At 38.3% G+C, this 27,162-nt stretch overlaps 1 protein-coding gene across 8 annotated transcripts in view; it reads right to left on the bottom strand.

Annotated features, from left to right (window-relative positions):
* STXBP5L (syntaxin binding protein 5L) overlaps nucleotides 1-27,162 on the bottom strand; it is a 216,253-nt gene that overhangs the window by 22,629 nt on the left and 166,462 nt on the right. For 5 of the 8 annotated variants that reach the window (XM_075437392.1, XM_075437397.1, XM_009941563.2 and 2 more), the window contains 2 exons: nucleotides 26,710-26,775; nucleotides 5,424-5,594 (listed from right to left, as the gene is read on the bottom strand). In XM_075437392.1, coding sequence (XP_075293507.1) covers nucleotides 5,424-5,594; nucleotides 26,710-26,775 — 237 coding nt within the window. Of the gene's footprint in view, nucleotides 1-5,423; nucleotides 5,595-18,243; nucleotides 18,295-26,709; nucleotides 26,776-27,162 lie in introns of all 8 variants that reach the window. The other 3 variants (XM_075437406.1, XM_075437411.1, XM_075437433.1) reach the window with 1 other exon arrangement.

Genomic DNA, 27,162 nt, shown 5'->3' with positions numbered 1-27,162 from the left:
GCTGTTTTGGATCTGAGCGACGAGGCAGAAGGCAAGCCAGGTAGGGGTACACATTTTCCCCAAAGAAGCTAAATAAAGATTAATATAATCCCTATTTCAATGTTTCTGTGAGGACACCTGCAGACAAAACAGGGTGGTAGTCAGAGGCCAGAGCTGGAGCAGACTGCGACATGATCAGGGCAAACGGCTACAGCCTGCGACGAAATCCACTGAGCTTGGAGACAAAACACATTCCCTTTCTACAGGATGTTATCGCAGGACAGAATCTCTGTACGGATTTTCTTGAGTAACAATAATTTGCAGTCGTGTATTTTTTTATTGCTGTTGATATTTAAAAAGCACAATGTTAACTTGATAATAAAAAATGTAGTTTATATCCTGTGCAAGAAAGCCTTATCAAAGAAATATAATCACTAACACCTAAAACCTCAAAAACTTCTGGTCAAAAAGGACTAGAAGTAGTTTAGAATTTAGAAATTCAACAATGGAATTTCCTATGTTTGTGGGTTTGTTTACAATACAAATAAATTCTTATCTTACTGCAAGGAAGAAACAGCTTAATTAAAAACATGTGAAAACAAGATGGTTTAGAAACAATAATATGCTTATTATATGCAAGTTATATATATATAATATATTATATTATATGCAAGTTCTTAATAGAACTTGTAAAATTCTAATTTATTGCTAAAATTAGATATAGTATATTGAGCAACTACAGAATTTACTAGTATAGCTGTGAGAATACTGCATTTATGAAACCAGAAGATACTACAGGAGAATATGTAACATTTTATATGGCATAAACGATATTTGAGAAGTGCTGAATTAAATGTCTGGCTAAGTATTGACAAAAATATAACCATAACAAGCTATTGGATCTAGATACTAGTGTTTTTTGGGGAAAAAAATACCAGGCTTTGAAAGTGAAATAGCAGTAATCTTTAGATTGGAATAAAATCTACCTGAGTTCAAAAAGCTTTAGAGCTTTTGAAGTTTTTCCATGTTAGATGAGGACACTGCAAAAGACATCGGTTTAAGCAATAACAGCAACCATGTGAGCACAGACACTGCTCCTCTGCTACTGTTACTTCTGAATTATTCTTCTGTGAGGGCGGAAGAAATATCAGCACTTTATGAAAGTGAACAGTTTGCAATATTTTGACCAGCAGAGAACAAGACATCCCCCCCCCCTTTTCTTCCTACGATTCATCATTGCAAAGACATTCTTCAAAAATGCTTTTCTATCAGGAATCCTTCCGCACATATAAAGAGGCAAGAGTCAGCAAAATCTTGACAATCAACTAACAGGAATGAAGTCAGAAGAATTTATTGTGTGAAAGCTGCTTGAAAATACACTTGATGAAAATACTGGAAATACAGTTCCTATTGTACCAAAAGATCAGATTTAAATAAGTAGGTTTTGAAATCCAATACAAGAGGAGAAGACTGATTTATGATTCTAATAAATATCTTATGATCAGTCACCAAAATGTATTATCTTTTCAATCAAATCAATTAGCAGAGGTTGTAAAGAGCAGGAACTGGAAGCATTATTAAAAAATCTCCCAGTGTTATCAGTGCCTCAGAGATAGGCTTAAGAAAAGGTAAGAACCATCTACCCACACACAAAGGCTTTTTCAGTTTTATGTATAAAAAGTGCTTAACACTACTGAGATAGCAATCTCTAATCAAAATTCTACTCAGGTAGAATAATAAAATCCTACCAAATACTAACTTGAAATACTACCTTTCCAGCGAGGACACAAGATCTGTATCCTGATTCACCACATAATAATACAGAAAAAAAAAAAATTTCTTGTGCATACACCCATTGTTTATTGCAGCATATACTCCTAAGCAGGCAATAAATTGTTAGCACAGAGAGGATTTTGTTGGAACAGCCCAACCAGCAGGTTTTGATCAAAGCCAGTTCCACATTTTGGAGAGAATGCTTATTCTCAGTATATTCTTTCTTTCTCAAACCTTTTAACTTCTCATCTTCCTTCTCACTCACCCTCCTCCTTACCCCCAGCCTAAGAATCTTTCAAGGATCATACCACTTTCCACCATATCATTTAGTATAAAAATCTTCAGAAATAAATCAAACCACTTGCCAAAACAGTATGTCAGGAAACTCAGGATGCTTGAAGAATGTCAGAATGTGAGTCACTTTAGACAAATCAGTTAGCAGAGCTAGAAGTCAAAAGACTAATACCACAGGCATCTAAAAAAAAATTTAGACAAGTTGGACAGATGGCTTTGTTTTAATGAGAGAATAGAAAGAATCTTAAAATTATTTTAGTCTATAGATCTGCTGGAAGGTGACTAGTACACAAACCCACACACTCAAGGACAAATCCGAACCGTGCTCCATCACATTACATGTTAATACAAATTACTCTAAAGCCTGTCTGGCTCTTTCTTGCAGCAGTCATTTCACTGATCTTACTGAGAGTTGTAATACCACTTCAGTGACACCACCGATACTTTTAAATAGGGATTTTTTTAAATGTCACTTACATTCATTTACTCCACATCCCTGAAAGGAAGTTAAATGACTATCTCTAGAAAGAGATAGACTTTAATATTAAACTTGATAGGTATTATAATCAGTTATGAACAACAGAAACTGAATCTTTCATGATACGGATATGCAGAAAGCATCATCATGCCACCAAAATTATCACTGTATTACTGTACATTTTGTACACAAAGGTCAGTGGGACCTTAGGGGCCTGTAGGTTCTGCCTGCCAGTGACCCTCCTTACTCTGGGAGGATGAGAGGGGAAAAAGAAAAGAAGCACCATAAAAGAATTGGCTAGTACTGTGGCCCAGTGATGTACAAGTTGTGCTGATACTGCAGCAGTATCTGCATACAAGAATTCCAGAAGAGTTTGGTACTACATAGGACGAAGAAAAACACACAGCATCAGAAACTACTGTGGTAGTGATACATTTTCCACACAGGCTATTATATGACAATGGTACTTACCATAATTGTGTGGCACATAAAGAGAGGTAGATGAAAGGATTATGTTATGATCATGGTCATCAGTAACTTATGTGGAGGAAAAAATGGTGACTGTAGAGATGAAAACTGCCCTTATGCACAGGAGTATATAAACACCTCAGAGCTCTGTACATCTGCTTTAGTACAACATTCACACAGGTGCCATTAATTAATCCAAGTTAAAACTGAAATTTATTGTAGGTTTAGTATTTAAACAGGATTACTTCTTACAACTGATTGCTGAGGATTACACTTTCTCATACGTTATAGGAAGCCTACAATGCGTTTTAACATTTTTGCTGTTCAGCCTATGACTTAGTCATTGAAGAGTCCATGATATTGTAACATTCTCCTAAAGGAGAGATGGATGGATGGTCACTGAAGTAACAGTAGTGTCAGTTGAAATGCCACTACTCCCCAAACTTTTGACCCTGTTCGTCTGCAGAAGGTTGAAACTCCTCTAGTAAAGTCAGAAAAATAGATCACGTGGGCACTTCTCATTTGCTTCAGTGCAAAGGGAGTCGGATAATGTAACCCAATACAGAAAGCTGTTTAAGCTAAAGGTTTCCATAGTTAAGCAGAAATGAACAACTGAAAGGATCTCTCTTCCACCAGTATCTGTTCCAGTGCGATAGCCTCTGGCGACGGGAGGTGACTTCTACCAGAGACCTAATGACATAGCTGCAAGATTGTAACACCTTCAGCGAGTGAAGTCATTTTGCAGAGAGCCTCTGACCATGCTTTGCTTTGTGTCCCATGAATGACTGTAAGTAAATGCTGTTGTTAAATCAAACAGAAGGAGCTGTTAGAGTACACCACAACAGACTTTGGGATATCGTCTCCATTCCACTCAGGAACATAATCTTGGAACCCTCTGTGCCAAATTAGGATGTTTTCTTAATAGGCTCTCACACACGTAGACACTATTTTTCTGTTGTGTGATCCCCACAGTAGTCAGAAGAAGGGCCAAAAAAGAATTTGCTATTTTATGTTATCATTAAAAAAAGAAAATCAAAGATTCTAGCAATTGCAACTAGTCACAAAGGTATTTGCAATAATTTGTATTTAAAAATACAAAATTAGACATTCTGTGTGATATAATTCCCCTTGCTGTCTCCATTAACAAATCAGCAAAAGCAGGGAGTACTAGTTCCAGCTGTAAAGAACTTCCTTGGTGCAGACAGCTTTGCCGGTAGGCAGGTTAGGATGCAAACGCTCCTTACAAGACAGAGGCCTAGAGTCGTGATGTTGTCAATTGCCAGTCACTTAGAGCATCACAGAGGGTTCAGGCCATGCTACAGCCTAGACAATAGCCAGAGATTATTATCTCTTAGGCACTTAGGAAATTATTCTGCAACTTGATTAAAATTAAAACCTGGATTTTTAAATGAGTTGTTAAAATTAATTATTTTATTATTAAAATATTAAACCCTCTCATTTCTGTTGTTTAAATATCATTAAATTTTTAACTACTACTAAATTTAACTACTACTAAAATTGAATATAACCAACACGACAGCCCTACACCATTTATTTTGATGTTATGCTTTTTCAGTTTTTGATAGGCTGAATCTTTTCTACACAGACAATGCATTGTTCTGTTGCAGGAACGTGGGAGAGCTGGAAGCCCGAGAGACATGGGTCAAGGACATCAACAGCAGAATGAGAACACTATCAAGAGTGAAGAAAAACACGTCAGCTGAATGCTTTGCTTAAATGATCTGCAATGAAACAGGTGGCACTGCTGAAATTAAAATGGGCTTATTCTAAATTTCCAGCACAGCGCAGTGCCATGAGTGGTCCGCTTCATATTTCTTAGTTTCATCGAGATTCTGCACTCAGGTAGATGAAGATTTGAAGACTTTTTTCAAGCACTAAAGCAAGAATCTTATTATAAATACAAAAATTTGATCAGATTATGGGCTATAATTTCACCGTAAATGGTGGCCAGGAGGTGTGGAATTTTATAAAGTCTTCAGTACCAATAAACAAATAAATAAATAGGTGCAAAGCCTGAACTCACATTCTAAAAATATCTTACTCCTTTTCAGACTTGATAAGTAGAGACAATGAGAGTTTAAAGCATTAGTACTACTAGCTGTCACAATAACTGTACATAAGCTGCTATGAACCATCGCTTTTCCGGAGCAAAGCACCCGATCCATACAGGCGAGGGGACGGCTGTAAGAGTTTGGCGAGGTTCAGCATACCGCATCCCTAGGCAGCACAGAGCTCAGGAGCAGGCTTGTTAGTAACAACACTAAGACATGGGGGTTGTTCTAATTCTAGACAGTCAGATGAAGACAGCAGTTCAGGCCAATGACTAGGACGAGGATCATGCTAAAATTATTTGCTTTCACGCCCGATGAGAGAGTCACAGATACCTAGCCAAATATTCATTGCCACTCACCTTCTGTGGTGACTGGGAGAGAAATCTCCATGCAGGCTGCGGACTGCGCTTTTCTGAAGGGGGGTCTCCCCGGCCCTCGGCGGTTTGCTTTGGAGACGTCTGCGCTGGAAAGTCGTTTTCCTGAACTGCAGCTCTGGGACGTTGGACTTGTACAGTGACCATTCACATGATCTGGAAAGCGAATGCAACAAGTGCTAGGTAAAGTGCCAGCTCCCAAAAGTCAGAATGGAGGAGTGATGTACGTGCTGATATTGAAGAATGGGTTAAATCAAATCTTCTGAGAATAACTACTTAATTTCTTTTACCAGCATGTATATGTAAGAATAACTCACCATATCTTTAACATATACTCTGAAAAAAAACAAGGGTCATGGAACAGGTACATGTTCTGACAGCTGCAGATCCCACAGCATTTTTCGCCTACGTGCACAGGCAATTTATCAAGATAATGCTGGTAACGCTGTCATCCCTGATGTTGTGTCTCCTTATAGATACCAAGTAAATTTGAACACCATCCTTCCTTTTTGCTCTCATAAAGAACTGCAAGAGTAACTTACTACGGGTAGAATTTAGAGCTAGATATCCTCCCTGCCTGACTCAAAGCTGCATGAAATAGGCATCTAACTGCCACTATTTGGGATAACTATAAAACTAGCCATAATGTTGTCAAGTATTTTATTCTTTATATACCACATAGATATATTTTACTGCTAAGGAAACTGACTGCTGAACAACTGATTTGTCTGCTACAGATCTAAAGACACGAGGCTACGTCCTTGGACCCCTTCTAGAGGCCACGGTCAATCAGCACAACCCATGCTGCTCTCTGATGAGGTGAGAAACAAAACACGTCTGCTTTAAACTCTGACCACGTTTGTCTGTTCTTCATTGCTGGCAACAGTTCTTTAAACCATGACAATCCACTGATCAAGGCTTAGATCAGAATTCAGATTGGGTTGGACTGGAGTATAAAACATTCATGTGGTATTTTTCTTCCTCTCATGTTGGGTAAGGCAACTTGAGAAGAATTACTGAACACAATTTTCCCCTCAACATATGAAAGGATACACGCCCAGATATAATTAAATTATTTTTGGTCAGCGGGTAATTCATACTGATTAATATAAGTAAACGGCAGGTAATAAGCATAACAAAAAGTCAGACTTCTGCAAGCACACGGAATATTTCTATTCAAAACTATGGAAGCTCAATACTATAGGTAAGGTCAAGCTTGGAGTTTCTGCCTTCATTTTAAATGTCAGGTTACTTATATCTGAGAATTACACTAGCCTTTAAGACTCTGTAGATAAGTATCATATTTGGTTAACTCTCTTTGGTTTGTATTGTATCCAAAGAAAAGATGAATGTTAATATACCAAGAGAAATTTATTTCTTGGGTACCATGTCATGATAGATTCACTGTACACGATGAAAAGCTATTTCTATATTCAGATGATAAAACAGATTCTATACTGAATACAGCATACAGTGTGCTATTATATGTAGTCTTCCAGTGTGTAAGTCATGTCCTTTCCACGGGAAAGCAGTTCAGTCTTAATGAACAAAATTGGAAAGAATTGTTCAGAATTGCAGTTTAGAAAGCAATTTAGTATCTGTACTGCATAATGAGACGGCTCTGTAGGAGACACAAGTTTCATGATTTTTATCATGTTTCTTAATACACGGCTATTAACTGAGCTAACAGCAGATATAAAACTGATGTGGATGATTCATTGAACTTATAGCTAGGGAATTTTCCAAAATATGCTGGAACTATTCATATATTTCAGTAGAAAGTCCTTTGAGATTGGGGGCTTTGTTCAAGGGCACAGGCTGACTGTTCAACCTCAGCAACAGACACATCCTCATCCAGCTGCTTCGTTTCTTCAAAATTCAGTTTGTGTGAAGGAGTTTCAGCATGATATCTAATTATCTCCAGGGGGATCCTAAGAAGTGGTGAGGAACATAACAGAGTAGAAAAGAATCATATTCTATAGAAACATCAACAATATTTGTGAGTACCTTTCCCTGAACATTGTACAGAATGGGCACAATTCATCTAAACCCCTATTGACTGTGCCAAATTTTAAGAGAAATGCTGCTACGTTTCTCTTAGTATGCTTGCTTGTCTCAGTTACTGTCAAAGGCCCAAATGAAACAAAAACAATCTGGAGGACCTGGGCACCTAAATCCTTTTAGTTGTTTTGACAGCGCCTTTCCAAATAAGCAAAGCTAGTTTCTGCATAGAAAAAAAATCAGGCTTCATCCTAGAAGCTGCAGGGGTATTCCTTCAAGTACTGAAGTTGGTGAAATGTGAGTGAGTGCTACAACAATGAGCAGAAGAGGGATTTTAGTGATCAGCTACACACTTAACACCGTTCCGTTCTTCTGATTAGATATGATTATTATTTAAATGTACACAACAAGGATCAATGCAGCGCTTCAAACCTTAGTAAAAACAAAAAGACATTGTACAAAGAGTAATATAACTATGGCAAGTATGACTGCAACATCTTTGCTGAGGAGATGATAAGAATCAAACAGATAAAGACCACCCAAATCTATGAGCAAATCCTATGTGTGTATTTAAAAATTAATTTCTCACATTTTTTATAGTATAAGCTCAGTGATACAAAATGTTTCTAAAGAAAGGTTATGTACTATTTAGGAAAGGCTCCCTTACCACACTGTCTGAAAAAAAAAGAAGCACGTAAAAAAAGAACAGCACTAGTTTCCTACAGTGTACTTTCCATTGAAGACTGTGAGAATGCTCATGCTCTCATGAAGTAGTGGATGCCCCATCCCTGGAAACATTTAAGGCCAGGTTGGATGGTGCTCTGAGCAACCTGGTCCAGTTGAAGATGTCCCTGCTCACTGAAAGGGGACTGGACTAGACAACCTTTAAAGGTCCCTTCCAACCCAAAGCACTCTATGATTCTATGATCACTGTTTGCCAAAATGATTGCAATGATTTACTAGTCCTCTGAGACCCAAGTCACCTGATCCTCCTTTGCCATGACAGATGTCTTCCAATCACCCCAAAGAACAGATAGAGGATGCTTGTAAAAACCTGGCTTTTTTCCAGCTTTTTTTTATTTGTAGGGAAGAACAACATTTTAACTTTTTTTTTTTTTTGCTGGCTTACTGCCTTTGTCATGTGGTTGCTGGGCTTTTCTCATATCAGAAATATTAGTTGATGCTGAGCACTAGTTGATATCGGGCACATTAACATTGGTACTGAAGAAGCAGTGCATGGATTGCTCTGCGCTGTTGATGCAATAGTGCAACAGCTCCTAACTCTCTCTTCTCCTGGGGAAGGCAGAGGACAGTTGCTTGGGGAGAAAGCACTGCATAAAAAGCCTCCTTCTCTTTCCCACCGTTTTCCGCCACTGCATTTGCCATTGCCTCCTATCCCTTCCCATGGGTGCTGCTGCCCATGAGGTCCAGGGAATGTGCATTATACGCTCTAGTGCTCCTAGATTCCAGCAGCAAGTACCAGAGTTTCTAATGTACTACATTTGTGCATCCTGGCTCAGTGGAGCTTATGCTTGAAATAGTCTTCAGACTGTATAACAGCCACCCCCAACTCTGCCAGGGCAGCAGCCTTTCCTCCTGTTTGTGGATAGTGAACCAAACAGCCAGGGCTCAGTTTGTAGCTATTCTGTTCATTAATTTAAAAATGTAAGGCTCATGCAATCCATTGGAAGTAATCATAGCAGATTAGCCCACGCTACAATACGTTAGTCTATTTTATACTGATTTAACTCCACTGATTTAATAAAGCAGCTAGTAACACATTGTATCTAAGATGTACTAAAATATATAAAAGAGAAGTTCATGACATAAAATTCTCTAATGTTCTCCATGTGCTGCTTCTACAGCGCAGGTCCTGATTGTTTGCCTTTTGTCTGGGCTCACGGTGTTACACCTACTAATTAAAAATGCTTTAGCTATTCCAATTACCAAACAGTTGCACCATTCAGTGCAGCGTGCACCCCAAAAACTGCTTAAAAAAAGAAACAGAACTGTGCTGGATGGAAGGCCAGTGTGTCACACAAAATGCCAGGGAGATGATGAGATGAAGAGCACCTGAAGAAGTAACATTAGTGACTGTGAACTTGATGAAACTGCTGAGAGACGCCTTATGAGAGATGCAATGTGCAACATAACAGCAGCAAGCCTGCTGGAGAGCCTCATATTAATCTAATTTTTTGAGGAGTATTAGACAGACAGGGAGCGTATTACAGATACACAGGCTGATTTTAGTTTACACACAGTAACATGCATATGTTACACAACCTGCCTTGCCATACAATTGTTTTTAAACTGCTTGGTGACCTCTGCAAAAAGCAAAAGGAACCAACAATTTACCAGTGAAAAACTGAACCCTTGTTAAAACCAAATGTATTAAAAGTGTCAGTAAGAAAGGAGAAATATGCATTTGCAGTTGCTGCCTAGAAAGTTGTGTTACACTAGACACAACAAATAAAAAAAAAGAACGACCATTTTGTTCAGTTCTAAGAAAGGGAAAACTTCACATAGAAAAACTAGCTGAGAACCAGTTCTTACCAGTAATCTGAGAGAGGCTGACAACAAAGGAATTTAAATATGACTAAACATCCTAAGTTGTAAGGAAGGAACCAATAAAAGAGCAGGCAAGAGGATGCTTTAATATGGAGCAGAAAGAACCGAAAAATGAGTCCCAGAGAATCTTCTCAACAAATGCTGAGGAATACAATCTCTGCTGTTAAAGGGAGGAAAAGTCCATCTGTTTCCACTGGGGGATTTTTGTGTATTATCCATAAATCAGATTTTGGCTAAAAATCATGGGTGTGACTAACCTTATTTCTTTATACAGCAGAGATACACACTGAAATCAAGAAAAAAAGATCTGATAACTGTACAAATGGCCCGAAGAACAGTCTCAGGTTTGCATGTAAAAATCCAAAACTGGTGTAAAAGTTGTGTGATCATTCATTAGTGAGAATATAGACTGACACCTTAAATTTCTAACAAAATATTCTTAAAAGAAAATCCCTTACAAAGTCAGGATCTCAATCTTCTCTTGGTGCAACTCTGTCAACCAGGCAGGAGAGGAGGTGTGAGCCCCAGAAGAGTAGGTTAGTGCAGATGTACTGCCAGCAAAAGTATGTGTGTGTATATACACACACACACACAATCATGTCTTCATCAGTCTGAAGAGGAAGGATGAATTGCCCTATCAACATACTGCTAGTACATTTAGGTCCACACAAGAGTATAACGTGCTGTCATTGTAATATACTGCCTGTATAATATAAGGGTATTCTTGTTACGGTAATGAACTCCTATCATGTACTTGATCCTAGATACCATCGGTTTTTTTGAAAGCAAGGTGAACAGATTTATTTTGCAGAGAAATAAAATACTGTGAAATGATTGAAAATGTTAAGTCTGTTGTCACTGACAGAGCCCCTTTTAAAACTAATATTTTTGCCTGCAATCACGAACAATAAAATCAAAATACAAAATAAACACTATCCAAATAAAGAACACTAAGGATATATTACCGCATGTCATAACATCACTTCTACATTATTGTATTTGAAAAGCCAAACCTGGCAGTGCAAATCTAAACATAAATCTAGCTTTGTTCCCTGAGAACAGTGGAAAAATTTTGGACTACTTGGATGTAACTCTGTTCCTCAGATTCCTCTGCTGCATTTCTAGGGAACATACAAAACTACACTACTGGACTGACTGCCTCAAAAAGTACACAGCACTCAGCGTGCCTCTACAGAATAATGTAACATAAATTGTTGCTATGCTTTGTGCAATAAACAGGAAAACGCAGACAGAAAACTTGATCTAATTCTGAAACACAAGCATGAAACATGATCCATCCCGAGCTGCACAGAGGACAACACTGAAACATGTGAACAGAGTGGATATGCCACAAGGCCACGTTGGATATCTACAACTAGTGCTGAGCACCCCTTATTAGCAGCATTGCACCTGCATTTTTGATGGAAAAATCTGGGTTTAATTCTCGGTTTTGGAAAATGAAAAATTCTTCAAAGAGGTTGGACTGGAAGCATTTTTTTCAACTTGAACATGACAAAAATAAAGCATGACACATACAAGCTGGAGACTTGCTAAACAAAACTCCACCTTTCCATCTGAAATGAACAAACAAAGTGTCAGATAATTGCCACAGAAGTGTTTGTAGTCTATTCTAACCAGAATCTTCCAGAGATTCTTCCCCTGATTTTTCCAAAAATCGTTGTTTTTAACTAGAGGAAAGAAGATCTGAAATAACTGAGCTAGCACCACTCCATAGATGCTAAAATAGAAATAATTTGCTTGCAAATACTCAACAGAAAAAAGCACAGAAATGGTCAAATAATGCATTCCAAATATAATTAAGTTTCCACATAACTTTTTTGTAGCAATCAAACAATTCTAAACAAACCTAAGTTTTTCCAAACTTGTTAACATTATGCATTGTAGATTTTTGACAGCTTTCATACCATCTGTCTCACAGCTGAGTCTCTGCCTACAGATGACTTTGCGAGAGCTCAATCCCAATGCAAGTTACTTACTATAGAGGACCTCTGGGTCCGGGGGGGGTCTGGTAAATCTATGTGTAGCCCCAGATTTTGACTGCTGGAGAGTATTACAACCCGAGAAGTGTACAGAGACCACAGAATGGAAGGATCCTACATATGTATTTGCACTGCTTGAAAGGAGTGGAAAATGACCTACCGTGGAGAGTCCCCAGTAAGGAACTTTAAGTAAAAATAGAGAACTTGGGAACAGCGAATGAACATCTGTTAATACTGCGAGCCTAACAGTTGCCTATCATTTTGTTCTTATCAACTCTTAAATGTATGATGATCTTTACTGCTTGTTTTGTTGTTTCAGCTAACATATTTTACTGTCTTTCCTTCATGATTACATTAACTGTATCAGTTATAAACATTTTAGTTAGGGCATCATTTTGGTAATTTTAAGCACTTACATTTCCATTAAACTACTTGCTTGTTAAATCTCCCATATATCTCAGGTTTGTTTGTTTGTTTGTTTGTTCGTTTTTTAAATCTGAAGCATTAGAAGTCAGAACACAGCTGCTTTCCACATTCGAAATACAACCACACAGTACATGCCTATTCTGCTGTCATAGTTGACAGAGTTAACCTGCTGGTCAGCTCTTGCTGCTTTTTTGATTCCGGTTACATGGACTGGCAGAGTGCTAATATATTTGTTAATACAGGTTCTCTTTTAAAAATGTTTGACAATAAACATTCTCTTATTCAATTAAGGAAGAACACCTGACCTTCAGCAGATGAAAGAGACTTTTGTCTAGTAGGGTCCTAGCTACAGAATATCAAAGTCCAAACCTGAAAATGAGAAATTGCAGAGAGGCCAAGCATATAAAACAATTTCTGTAAAAGTGAAAGCCTTTAGTACAGCCCACCACACTTTTCATCATAATAGTGATCCAACTTGCAGCAAAAAAGGCAAACCGCATCCTCCACTGAATCAGTGAGAGCACAGCCAGCAGCTTGAGGGATGTAATTCTTTCCCCTCTCTTTGCCACTTGTCAGACCGCGTCTCAAGTCCTGTGCCCAGTTTTGGGCTCCCCATTACAAGCAAGACATTGACATTCAGGCATGAGTTCAGCAGGGGTCCACACCAAGCTGGTAAGGGAGCTGGCACACAAGATGTAAGAGGAGAGGCAGAGAGCTGGGGGGGGTTTCAACCTTAAGAAGAGAGGACTGAGGGGAGACCTTATTGTGGTCTGCAAATACCTGATCTGAGTATATGGAGAAGACAGTCAGACACTTCTCAGTGGTGCACAGTGATCGGATGAGAGTCAAAGGACACGTCTTGGAACACAGGTAATACTGGTTAAATATTAGGAAAAACTTTTTTTCCCATGTGGATGGTCAAATACTGGAAGAGGACACCCAGAGAGGCTGTGGACCCCCTGTCCTTTGCGGCATTTGAGACTCAGCTGGACACTGCCCTGACCTACCTGGTCTAACTAGACATGCTTTGAGCAGGATGATGGCCTAGACAACCTCTAGAGGTCCCTTCCAACCTTTACTATACTATGATTCTAACTACAAACAGAGTTCCGATGATTCCTCAGTTCAGCTGGTATTTTCAGATGGAAAAGTGAACAGAAATTACTCTACCCCTCTGGAAGGGGACACACACTGGACAGTACATAAAATCCTTGGCATGTAAAAATACATATAATTTTCAATGTATATTGCCAAGTAATTCAAGAAAAGGGTTGCTACAGCGCTTGTATGTCTGAAATGTCTTTTCTGAAAATGTCAGACCAAGGAGGAAAGCAACCCATATAATTTCAAAATTCCTGAAATGTTCTTTAGCATTATAAACAGAATTACAGATCCAGAGAAAGAAAAACTAGTACAGAATGCTCCACTTGAAATCTGCCAGTTTGTCCAAAATCTACCAGTTTGTCTGATGCAGCAGTAAGCAAAACCAGATAAGAAGCTTCAAAATTTTGCCAGTGCCTAATGTTTGCTGTAAAATACTGCAAAAAGGTAAAGCAAGAATAGACGTAACCCCACTGCTCATCCTTAAAATAAAAATTAGGTCTTCTTTACGATATCCAGGAACTGTTTCACTGGAGCATCCAGGATGCGACACTTCACTTGCAATGAAATACAAAGGCATCCAATGGTGGATGTTTTCAGAGTATAATTCCATTATGATATGCATAAATCTTTACGGAAAGAAAAATCAAACAGATTCCACAAACCTCATACCAAGTGGAATACAAAGTTATAACCAAAGCTCCTTTGTCTGACCTCTACAATTGTGTTTTATGAAGCCAATGTTCAGGATTAAAGTTTTTGGGCTTCTGTATCAGAAGACATTTCTCGAATTCTTGAAAAAAAGGAGCTTATTTGGTACTTCATCTAGTTTTTCACTGCTGTATGAAATGGGAGACATTAACTCTGATCTGGTGAAGAATTCATTCACTGCTTATAAATATCTGCAGCAAGCATAGGAAATTCTATTAATCTTTTGAAGACCACAGCTTAGCAAGAGGAAACAAAAGATGTCTGTCTCTATTTGCATTTTCTTTTGTTCTTTGGCTAATAAAGTCTAAGTGACAGCATAAATTCTTACAGAGAAACCATCAGTTCACAGGAATTAAATAAAAGTCAGCAGTTACCAAGTATCTCCATCTTCAGTTAGTATTTCTGCCTAGCTCCCTGTGATCACCTGGAAACTCTGAAAGATTTTAATGAAATGAGCAGAAATACTTCCCAAAAGAAAAATACAATCTGATGTTTAAAGCAGCTGGTGAAGCAAAGTTAGAAAACTCTCATATAAAAGCAGCTGTATATGTCTGGGTATATCCCATATTCTCCACTTGATTATATTAGATTAGGATTATCCCCATAATTCATTTCACTGAAACAGTGCATGGAAATGTAGATGATCTTTTCAGAAAACTTTGGGAAACTAGTAGGTTCAAAAATAAAGATACTATCATTCAGAGCTGACTCTGAATGATAACAGGGAAACTGTACTGAATACGCAACACCAATGTAGCATCTTCATTCTGGCCAACTCAAACAAACACTGAGTTACTACAACCTGCAGTAGCTAAAACTGTCAAGAAGTTTCAATGTATCCCCGTGTATGGCATATTCTCACATTTCTGTGTGGAGATACAGCATCCACAGGTGACAAGGTCTTCAGCAAGGATAGATAATAATCACTACATGAAAATAAAAAGATGCTGAGGTCAACTTTATCAGTCATACAGGGGTCAAAATGGAGTCCCAAATACCTTTAAGTTATGAAAATCCTGACAAGGTTTAACTAGAACACCTTGAGTCATCAGATCACACATTATTCCCTTAAATGCTAGCAAACCATTCCCCAAGCAATTCTCAGTACTGCCAGCACCTCCACGTGAAACAGATTTAACTTCTGCTTAACCTCTACATTACAATTCAAAGCAAAGTGAAAGGAAGGACATTACATGAGCCAGATCCGAAGAAGGGAGCAGAACTGTAAGCTGCCAAATGCTAATGTATTTCCCAATTAGCTGCAGTTGGTGATGAGAGTAGGCGATGTATCAGCACTCTGTAAAAAGCGATGAGCCAGAGCCAATGGGTGGATGGATGCACAGTACCTTATCATTTGAAAGAGGTGACCTGAATATCTTTACAAGAAGTGTGGGCCACAGAGTACCGTTATCCCCTCAATATTCAAACTATGGGTACAATCTCAGGCAACAGCTAAACAGCAGATAAATAATCTCTAAGAGCTTTCCCAATGCAGCCAGGACATTATGGAGCAGAAGTAAATGAAATGCAGACATTATTCATCACCTTTTCCAGGAACTCTCATTTAAATTTAGCTCCTTACATTGAGAAAAAGAGGCTTTTTCCAGCATGCTGTAAACTAAGCTAACTATAATTCAGTACACTTTTAATGGCTAGAATAATTAACAGGAACCTTCTGCCCTTCTAAGACAGTCATAAAGGAGAACTGAAAGAAGGTTTTTTGTTTTGTTTCAGATTTTTTTTTTTTTTAAAAAAACCCCTTTCTCTGCATTTCATTATCCATGAGTAACTGCCAGTTTAGACATTGAATCCTGCTTCCACATGCTTTGTCCTTAGCAATCCACCAGGCTTCCTGGTAATACCAGCACAGAGTACCCAACAGCTGTGGCAGGAACAACAAACCGAATGCTTAAATGACAGTTTGATAATACCTTTCAGTCAGCAGGAAGCTTTTGAAATTAATGAAGTTACACCAGTTTCTGCAGGATGTTGAAACAGACTTTCTTAGACTTATTTTTATTTTATACTTGGTCTACATTATTAAAAGACAATGAGTACAGGTAAACAGAGGAATGGTAGAAACACGACTGTTTTGAAATCAAAATCACAGACAGGATTATGTATTCCATTAATCTTCAAACCTCCATACATATGTCATATATTTAAGATGGATCATCATGCCTCCTATGCTCTTAGGTTGAATTTGTTTAACTTTTACAGCTTTCCTTTTGTACACAATTGTCCTGCTCTCCAGTCCTTGGGGTTTGTGGGTGTTTTTTGTTTGTTTTGTTTTGAAAACAGAAATCTGCCTTCAATTTGTCAATATATTCTAGGCAATGCTTACAATCATGTCCAGCTCCCAGCACGATTACAGAAAAGCTGATGATAAGGCAGTTTTTTTCTCTGATATATGACTGTAAAAGTTGTCTGTCTCAAGATGCTGAAGAGAATCACATCTTAATACTGATTCCCATATTATACAGTAAAGCCCTCATCACCTGTAGTTACATTGTTTTTTTCTTGCTTTTCTAAAACCCTATAAATCTGTCCTTTTACACATAAAAATTTTATTTTCTTGTATTATGACTCAGGACCTAAATCTATTTCATGCTATATCTCCTTCAAAATTACATAATTTTATTAGTACTAACAAAAATGGGTCTGATCTGTAGAATATGGCTTATCCTTAGGTCTTATCCTATAGCTATTTTGATAATTTGTGTATTCACCTCCCTTTTAACAGCTGCCCATTTATTTCATGATAAATATTAATTTTACAGGTCTATAGCTGCCTACATCACTCCTTTTACATTTTTGGAGTACTACCAGTACCACAATTTTCCACTCCAAATTTTTTTGTGGTATATTCCTAGTTTCTCAAACATCACTGTTAAAGATGAAGTAAATTATTTCAACTAAATCACTCTGTACACTGAAGTCTGCATAATCTGGATTGAATTTCCCAATGACTTTTCAACATTTATTTACTTAATCTTTATCAGGAGCTATTAATAATTTTATAAGTTCCTCAGTCACTTATAATGTGGAAGACATATTTATTCCCCTGACTGTTGCCTTGGGGAACAGTGCTACATTGGTTAATACATGCACATGAATCCTAGTGACAGAAATTACGTTCAGCTGCATTATGCAAGGATGTGATCCAACTTTAATTTCTATCTCTAAAAAGACACTCAAAGTAATGAGGCATGTCTACACAGCTTTTTCAGTGATCTTACATGAGAAACTTCCCGTGAGAGCAACACCAGAAAGGACTCCTTGAGACTGAGAATATTTAAAGATGATTACAAAAATCCCAAATGCCAGGAGCAATCCCCTTTACATGGATATTTAAGAGGGCATGATCTGCCCCAAACGTTTTAGGTAATGCAAGATGTTGAATTTTCATTCCAGGTTTCTTTAGGTGAAACTTCTGCTCTCACTATGCATTTCCACTGAAATATTAAAGAATTGAGAAAAAGGTTACAGCAAACTGTGTACTTAACAGTTGGCTGAGGTAAGTCTCAAGGAGAGGACTGAGACACAAATGACTGATTTCTGATCTGACTTCTCAGAAGTTCAAAGACACCATAAAATATACATGTTCAACCGTCTTATCACTGTTGTGGCACGGAATCTGTACATCAAATGAAGAAAATAGACTAGCACATGCATTGGGTGTTATAGGCAGGGATAAACATCACCGACAACCAGTAATAATGGCTCAAGTATGTCAAAAGTTCTGGAGCCTTTTCATGATAAAATATTACACATAGTGTGTAATGACTGGCAAAATGTGTCTACATGAAATAAATGAATATTAAACAAGCAAAACGCTGAGAGCTGCCAACAGAACTGTATGGGTTAATAGGTGGTTTTTAGAAAGCCTTTTCAGACAAAGCCTCCAAGGTTATTGTGTTATCTCATGAATCAGTTGCTAAAATGTTTTGCCAATGAATGTAAGGAAGTTTAAAGCTGTTGGCTTTCGCCTACCGTACCAAGATCAGTCTTAAGATCTGTTGGCAGACTTAACTTTCTTGATCCTTTAACTGAAACAACAGAAAAAGGAGAAAGGCAGTTGTTAATAAGTAAGAAAGAAAAAGAAGCGAGGGAAAACAACATGCCATCTTCTGGTTAATACCATGTTGCAAATTCTTAGCACTTTTTTTTAATCAGCATATAAAGGCAGAATTATGGTTTAAATATTTTCATGTACACCATTCAGCAAAATAAATGTAACTGAACAAAGAAGCACTGGAGAAAACATTACTCCAGCTCTCAAGGAGTGAATGGTGCTTTACACAGCTTTGGCTGGGTGCTGCAGTATCTTACCTTGTGATGACAGGAATGATAAAGAAAACAAACAAATGAGATTAAGGCAAATATTGCAAACTCTGGTTATGCAGCATATCACACCTGGAAACGAATTTAACAGGAGGGTGCAATGAAATTATGAGTTCTGATGACATCATACCTCAAGAAACCATTTGAAAAAGAGGGGGCATATTGTACAGGTAATGGAGACAGAACACACTATTGTAATATTACGGAAAGGAAGACAGATTGCACAGAAACGAAACACAGCAGCTTCAGGATATAATGTGGTGTTATCTAGACTTCAAAATATTGTACCCAATTTACTGAAGATTTAACTATCTGTTTTGTTCCAATTACGAAAAAACTATGATTTTGCTTCTGTTCAAAAATGTTTTCATTTCCTTACACACGAGCACATTTTTTAAACAATGAACACCAGAGAACTGAAATGAAGCATGTCTTGTAGTAGTCAAAACAGCACTAAATTTATGAAAAGAATGCCTTATGAAATCTTTTATTAATTATTCAGAAGACTTAATTTCCAGTATGGTTCTTTCATTTTGCACTCATTCAGTCTTATTTCACATATTTTCCTGCCTTTTACCCCTTACCCATACTTTCTGTTACTAGAAGTGAACAATGAATTATTTGTCAGCTAACAATTATACTTCTAAAGAAAGGCCCACATGGTAATTATCACAGTGACAGGATCACTGGGACATATGAATATAAGGAACAAGTCCTTTGTAATTCATATTTAATAAGCCTTTAGGTCAGAAGGATGCCCCGAACAGCCACTTACCATTTCAAGTCACAGAGCCCCTACAAACAAATTCTGTTGCATTCTTTTGCAAAGTGTTATAAAATGCAAAGCCTGCAATGTGGCAGAAGAAAATACCACCTGGCACTGATGCTAAATGATTTCCTTTCTTCAGGGAAGAGTAGGGGAGCCCTTCAGGCTCTTGAGCAACATTCTGTTAACAGTAGAACCAGCATAGCCCTCCCAGCAACCCATTTCTAGCTGTCACTTTAACTGGATGCTTTGGGACAAGGCGAAGAGATCTTTTCAGATCAAACCAACATCAAAATACACATCACCAACACTACCACATGAAAACTCTCTAATTCGGATACCAAGCATTAGGCTCCTACATCCATTTTAGGCACTCACACAAAGGGTAGCTTGACTTTCAGAACAGCCTTTTAAAAACATTCCATTTATCTGAGCAGCTGTCATACACTCTTTCAGACTGAACGGAGGATATTGCTCCAGAAAACCAGTGCTTTGCTACAGAGAAAGGGAAAGAAGCATCACTTGTGATACAATCTCCTTTAAAGAAAAGGACAACACCTGGCCCAGCCAGACCTCTGAAAAAGGATTACCAACTCCTAAGGAAGACTGTGGGACACTTTACTACCAGACTAGGATCTAGATTAGGATATTTCAGAGCTATAAAACCTAGCTGCATTTAACACTAAGGAGTTTCGTTAGTGCTATCATCATGGAGGCTTTGAGCTTTGCAATGTGGCAGTTTAACCTCTTCTATGTTATAGGTGTTTCTATGTATCAGGAATTACATGTGTTATATGCCACAGCTGCTCCCAAATTGTGGTATATATGTGTGAGCTGCAAGACTGCAGAAATAGCTCTCAACTATTTGTGTGCAGGATCAGAAAGGACATGCAAAGTATGCACTTTCTGTTCCTCTGAATGACTCTGAACAGGATTGATTCGGGAGCCGCCACAGCTGCTCACAGACAAAACAGGCACGCCACACTGAAGGCTGCAATCTCTCTAACACAGTCTCAGCATGCTGAAGTGACTGAGGATTGGAAAGAGCAGTATACTGTTGATGAGTTGGTTTATGGGTACAAGGATAGAGTAGGGGACATGGTGAATAGGGGGCTGAAAGACAAAGGAGATACGCAGCATGAGGAAATGAAAGAACTTCAGCTGAGGAAGCCAGGAGTTACTCCTACTACCACCTCCAACACCAAATTTAGAACACATTTAGGACACAACATGGACCACTGTCAGTGGACTGCATCTTTGAGGGCAAAAACAAAAGGAGGAGATGGTTGCTTTCACGCTTTACTGTGATTAAAGCTGTGCATATTACTTTTTTAGGGGGTAAACCTAAGATTTTACCATTAAACTGATCAGAATGTGGACATTATTATGTAACCTATTTTTAGTACCTAAATCATGTATATTGTACTATCTCTGCATTTATAATAAAGGAGGATCATGCATGTAAATCTATCTTGCTGAGAAAGAGCTTTTGAAACACCAGTTTAATTTATGAATGAAGTAGAGTACAAAGGCTCCAGAGGCTAGCAGAGTTGTTTGTTAGCATTACTTGTTGGCATTCATGCTGGAGGCAGCCAGCAGAAACCGTGATGCCACAGCACAAGGCAAGACAGTCCCTGCCCAAAAGAACTTACTGTGCAAACAATCAAACTATCCAACTGTGGGATGAGGAAGAGGCACACACAGAGTTAATACATATGGTCTGGCAGCTAGCTAAGCTGAGCGCCTAGGCCTCCGGACCGGACCATGACCTATATCATAGCCATATGGTTCCTATCAGCCTCTCAAGGAAAACAACACGGCACAACCAACAAACAAACGTGTGCTCACAGCTATGACACTGAGTGGTGTGTTTCCCTCCGCTGTTACAGCAGGACTGTAGTCAGAGAATTTAATATTATTCAAAATGAAGGTGACTTCATACGGCTCTTCTCCTATTAGGCAGCTTCTACCTGCATAAAACTTTGGAATATCAGTCACAGTCTCCTTCTGCGAAAACATGGATTTAAGAGCCTAATATTTAGATACCCACTTGGACAATGTATGCAGTAAGGCCCTGGAGGTTTAGCTGCTGTGGCTCAGAGCCAAGGTAGAGACAGCCCTCTTCCTTTGGTGGTCTCAGGCAGAGCGCTGCAGGCAGCACTTTCCCGTGGGAGCTGCCTTCAGGTTGAACCCACCTCTCACCCCTGCCCTGAGCTTCAGCTCCTGCTGCATTGCTGCCATTCCTGCCATTCCTGTGCCTGGCCGTGGCCCTGCTGATCCAGACCTGGACTCACGGACTGACATCCTCCCATGTCCCTGGACCTGCCTGGCGTTCACCAGGCTGTGTTTGGCTCTGGTCACCCTCCCCAGAGCTGCCCTGCTCCCTTAGTTGGTCCCTCTCTTCCTGGTGCATAGGAGCTGCTGGGTGCTGTTGGTGACCCGAGGCCCCCTTGAACCCAGAGCTCTGTACCAAGGGCTGCATGGGGGCTATCCCCACTGCTCCCCCCTAACCAAACACCATGGCCCAAACCCGGGTCCCCACTTCCTCCCCTCTGCCTGCTCCCTGTTCCATGCTAATCCCCATATATACATCCCTTCTCAAGATCTTAAGCAAGCATGAATCCTCCTGATCAGAAACCCCCTCACATATTGGAAAAAGCAATGAAATACAGCTTGTATGCACAGTGCAGAAGCTAACCTCTCTTTAACAATTAATTTGCCTTCTGACTAGTAAACATTCTTTCAAATTTACTATAAATAAGTAGAAATGATTATGCTGACAGTGTCATCAATAATCAAATTTCAAAATAAATTACATTCTATGTTTTACACACACACAAAATGAAACATTTACTTTCTTGCTTGTTTTCCATAATAATACAATTTTTAAACCGAGTCAAATCTCTTCAACTACTTTCCAGTTACCCAGGAGTTAAAAAAGAGAAACTCTTAGAAACTTTGTAATATTCTTCTTGAAACAAAGTATTTAAAAACACTTCAAGCAGGAAAGTGGGACCTTGGCATGGCATTGGCCTAATCCCAGCAGATTTAACCAGTGGAATGAATCAGGATAGCAGCACTTGGAAATCACAGTACGGATAAAAAATTGTAACCCTGCCATTAGGGACCTGTTTCAAAGCTCATGGGAATCAATTGTGGAAATATTTACGTAGTCTTCTCTAAGCTCTATAGTCTTAAAAGCATTTTGGATGTGAGCCCCCAATATAAAGGTGATTTCTTAAGAAAAATCACAAATGCACTTTCATTTTAGAACACACATTAGCGAAGTCACTCTCCCACACGCTGACTGATGAAATTCTTTCCTTGTGGTCATTGAAAGAAGCCCAAACTGTCTATTGCATCTTACACAAAGCTAAATGACCTCTCAAAGATGCACTTTCTTGTGCTCACAGTGTATTCTCAATGATATGCTTCAATATGAAACTGCATATAAATGGCTAAAGCAGAAAGCGACACATATATTATATAATCATGAATATTACATTCCTAAGAGCTGCTGAATAGACTTTGCTAATGAGATGATAAAAATAAAGGTAAACTTTACTGGAATGGGTACTGTTCTGTAATACATTATATAGTAATTAACTCCAGCATTGGATGTAGCACCATTTACATTATGAGTGCTTACAAGGCCTCGGAGTTCTTAATTTTGTTTTAGAGTTATGGAGCTCTGATGTGCCATTCTAGAGTGAATGTAGTACAAAGCCTGAACTTCTGACCTCCAAATTACGAACAATCAAAATGCAGTTAGACTTTCCTCACTGAAAGAACACGGCATGCATGAGTAAGAATAATTCTGATGGTACTGAAAAATCCCGATCTCCACTGTTCGTTTAAGCCAAGCAAATACCATTATATGCCATTCCATGCTGCATCACTGTTCTCATAAGACATGCTTTATATAGGTAAGTGCTTTGGTTTTTTATCTTTAAAGCTTTTTGTTCCACAATTTTTACCTATGTTTTTCCAGATATATTGCTATATCTGGAATACATTTTATTTACAGTGGAAACTCCCACCACTCATATATTCACAAATAAAGAACAAACAAAGAATCTTTCAAATGGCTTTATTAACTTTTTGTCTTCCTGTACAGTATTGGAAATGCATCACCATAGTATTTAAATACTAATTTAATTAAAATGAGATACCAATGGTTAAGGAAGATTATTTCTCTCTTTGGCCTACCACTTTTAAAATGCAAGGTTGGTGTTTCTTCACTTGCTGCTACCCTATGTTTGACACCGAATTTCAGAAAAATTTTCATCAAATGGCTTAATTTTATGTTCTAGTCTGAAAGGCATTCAGAACAGGAATCTGATTTTTCAGTTACACTGTCTGCAAAGCCATGCTTTAGTAAACAGTACAGAAGGAGCACCTGAAAAAGACAGTCTTGCAAAACAAGTTTAAGTACTGCTTAATGGAAGAAGTTGGATTTGTCCTGAAGTAGAAACCAGCCCTGCGTGTAAAATAAGTATTCTTCAGCGCGGAGTCTCTTGCTCAGTGCTCTAATGCTCATACTAGTGACAGAACACAAATGCCTAACTTTGATTTGAGGCAGGGGAGAAGAGAAACAACAAAAATGAATTACTGAATTGACCTAGGCTGGCTCCACAGAAGCTTAGTCAGAAGTTACAACATTGACAAGCAGAAGGATGTTACAGGCAAAAAAAATTTTTCAGAGAAACTGAGATGGTTCAGGCAGGCTAAGCAATGTTCAGGATCAGACTTGTTCAAGATCAAACCAAAAGATGAGGAGGCAGGAGATTTTTCAAGTTCTCTAAAAAGCCCTTATCAATACTGTTCTTATGGGCCTGGTTGGAACTAAAATCTGACCAAGTTACTAATGGTTCTCTTAGATGTAAAACTGTTTGTGTCTACATTGGCAATTTGTGTGCTGAACAGACTCTTCCTAGGCATTGTCTTGGAGTCTCAAAGTATGTATGTGAGCACATCAATGCTGTTCCTCAAATCCTTCCCCTTCTGATGGAACTGAGCATGAAGTTGCTGACCAGTGTGCCATCATGTGTGTAGTGTTTGTCACGTAATGTCCTCTAGTAGTTTGCACTTTGTACATATTGTGCATACTCAGTGCCCATAACTGGCATGAACTTCACTGACAGGTGAAGAACTGAGGTTGATGTGGTCTGGCAACCATAATGAATTGCAACAAATCAAACTCTGTTCCTTCTGTGTTTGCAACCTCACCAGTTGGTGATGTAGTCATACCCAGCAGGACCTGCGGTGGCCAGCAACCTCAGTCCCTTGACTCAGCAGACAAGTGTTCCTTTGATTCTGCTAAATCTCTGAAGGACAAAGTCTTGGCCTATCTTCAGCAGAGGTATGTGGTCACTGGTTTTACAAACACAGGTATCATGGGACTCCATGTGCAGAGTACAGCACACTTCCATTACGGGGCTTGTGTGCCATCAACTTTAAATAGATCAAAGGCAAGACTGGAAGCAGAAAGATGCTGTCTGATGAATCCCTAACTATGAAAATCAGTCAGTTGTGTTCTACGAGAAAGAAATGTTAGCCAGTGCAAAGGCTGATGTAGCTGGGAGGCCGTGCTGACAAGCACAAGGTAGTTCTGCTCCCAGGTTCTGGGAAGTCACAATTTTGAGGTCAGTTACTCCAGATCATTAGACTGGATTTCGCCCAATTTTAGAGCAGGTATGCCAAAGCAAAATTATTATAATGTTGCAATAATTTAAAAAAAAAAAAAAAAAAAAGTCACAGTAAAAGTAACTTCCATTTTAAACAGCAGTTAATTCTATCAATAGTTACTGCCTACAAAATTACACCTGATTTCACATTTTAAAAATTCAAATATAGCTTGGAAAACAACACGGAAGGGCTAAAATAGGAAATATTCATAAATATGCCATGTTTTTCCCACTGAATGATCTCCCAAACAGAAAAGCAAATATCTTTTTGGAGCAAATTATCTTAAATTTATCTAAAATACATACTTTTGATCAATAGCAGAATGAAAAATAGAAGTTAACTGCAGAACAAGTAAGGTACTACAGGAGTCACTCATCATTATAAAACTAAGTATGTGCACATATCTTTACCAAGTCAGTGACCTCTGAGTTTTCAGTAAAAAGAGAGTTTCTAGCTTGTTTCTGAAGAGGTTGAAAAGATGAATCCCAGTGAACCATACAAAAAATAGTCTGAGTTATCAAATGTTTTATTTTAAAGCCTGTATCATGAGTTTCTGAGGCCCAGGTCAAGAGTTTGAGCTCCTAGTGTTATACCAATATTATTATAGCTTATTTCACTTTGATATTCCCATATCTACAGAATTTGGGTTGCAAATAGTACAAGGAAATACATATTTCAAAACAGCTATTTTTCTTAAGTTATCGATGTGTCAGGGAAACACTTTTATTAGTTTCATCTTTTTGTAAATTACTAATTGGTGTGCTCCATTCAAGATTAATGTGTCCTGCTGTAATAAAGTAAAATATGTGAAATAATAGAGGATTTGAATAGCATATTTGTAGGAATTTCTTACCATTACTAAGGAAGAAAAAGTATCAATACTTACCAAACTACAAGGAAAAGAAGTGTGATATGCATACCACAAGCAAAATGACTGTATCACAGCTACAATTCTTTATTTTCCATTCCATTTAAAAGTCAGCTACTAGAAAACAGCTCTAAGCAATGATCTTGAAGACAGTGAACTCACATTAAAGAGATCAAAGCAGGCTAGGCACTTGCAGAAAAAGTCTCTAGGAATGAGAACAACTCCACCTTCTGAAGGACTATGGGTAAAATGGGAAACATTCATAAATTATTAAATGGCCAAGATTTCACTGCTGAGTCAAAGTGGTTGATAGGTGAGTATTTTTATTTGAGGTTATAGTTGCATTGTAAACTATGTAACTTGGGCACTGGTGGGTTCTAATGGTTAAAATTTACCATCTCCTTATTGCCGTTTTTCAAACAATTTCTCAATGTGCACATATGCGTAATATATATATATAATTATAAGCACTTCCTATTGAAAAAAAAAAGTCAGAAAGCCTTTAAAAAAAACAGAGAAACAAGCCTCTAATAGGAAGATAGAGGAATATACCTGCACAATGTTGTTAATTCAGATGTTCTTATACTCTTCACCTCAGGATGTACCAGGTATGTTTAATCTTTCTTTAAGTAAGCAGACTTAGGATTTTATTGTGCTACGTAATAAGGACTTCTCCAGTAATTTCTTCTCTTTGGAACTGTAACTCTGCACTTCACTTGTTAGGGATTAATGAAACACAGGGATGCATGACATGAATGGCTTATACAGACTGCAGGAAGAGAAGCCAATCACCTTTACCTGAAGTGGGAGACTTGCAACGCTCTAGCTCCAGGGAAACTGGACTGTCACTGAGTTCAGTCAGGCCTGAAAAAATGGAGTTAAAAAGTTAAGTTACAATCTAACAGGGCATGCTTCAACTTTCTTGGTTGATGATATTCTGCACTTTAAAGTCAATTTGGAGAAAGGAATGGTGTGAAATGTGTGAAATGAGAGGGACACATATATTCCAGATAACTGCAGTTATCTGGCTGTCACTGCAGAAATTTAGGTCTAGTTTAAAAATCACATCTCTTGTTAACTCAGATTTATTTTCTAAGTGCCTCAGGGTAGACAAGGAGTGCCTATACCTAACAAGAGAAAACAAGTAAATATAGTTTAAAATTTAAATGTCTGTGATATGAATTGTACTCATTCATCTCTGTCAAACTGAGGTGGAAACAACTCTATGCTTTCAACTGCTGCAGAATGCAG

Source organism: Opisthocomus hoazin, chromosome 1 (genome assembly GCF_030867145.1).
Source record: "Opisthocomus hoazin isolate bOpiHoa1 chromosome 1, bOpiHoa1.hap1, whole genome shotgun sequence".
NCBI lineage: Eukaryota > Metazoa > Chordata > Aves > Opisthocomiformes > Opisthocomidae > Opisthocomus > Opisthocomus hoazin.
The sequence above is the reverse complement of the archived record's forward strand: the minus strand, read 5'-3'. Positions and strand labels throughout refer to the sequence as shown.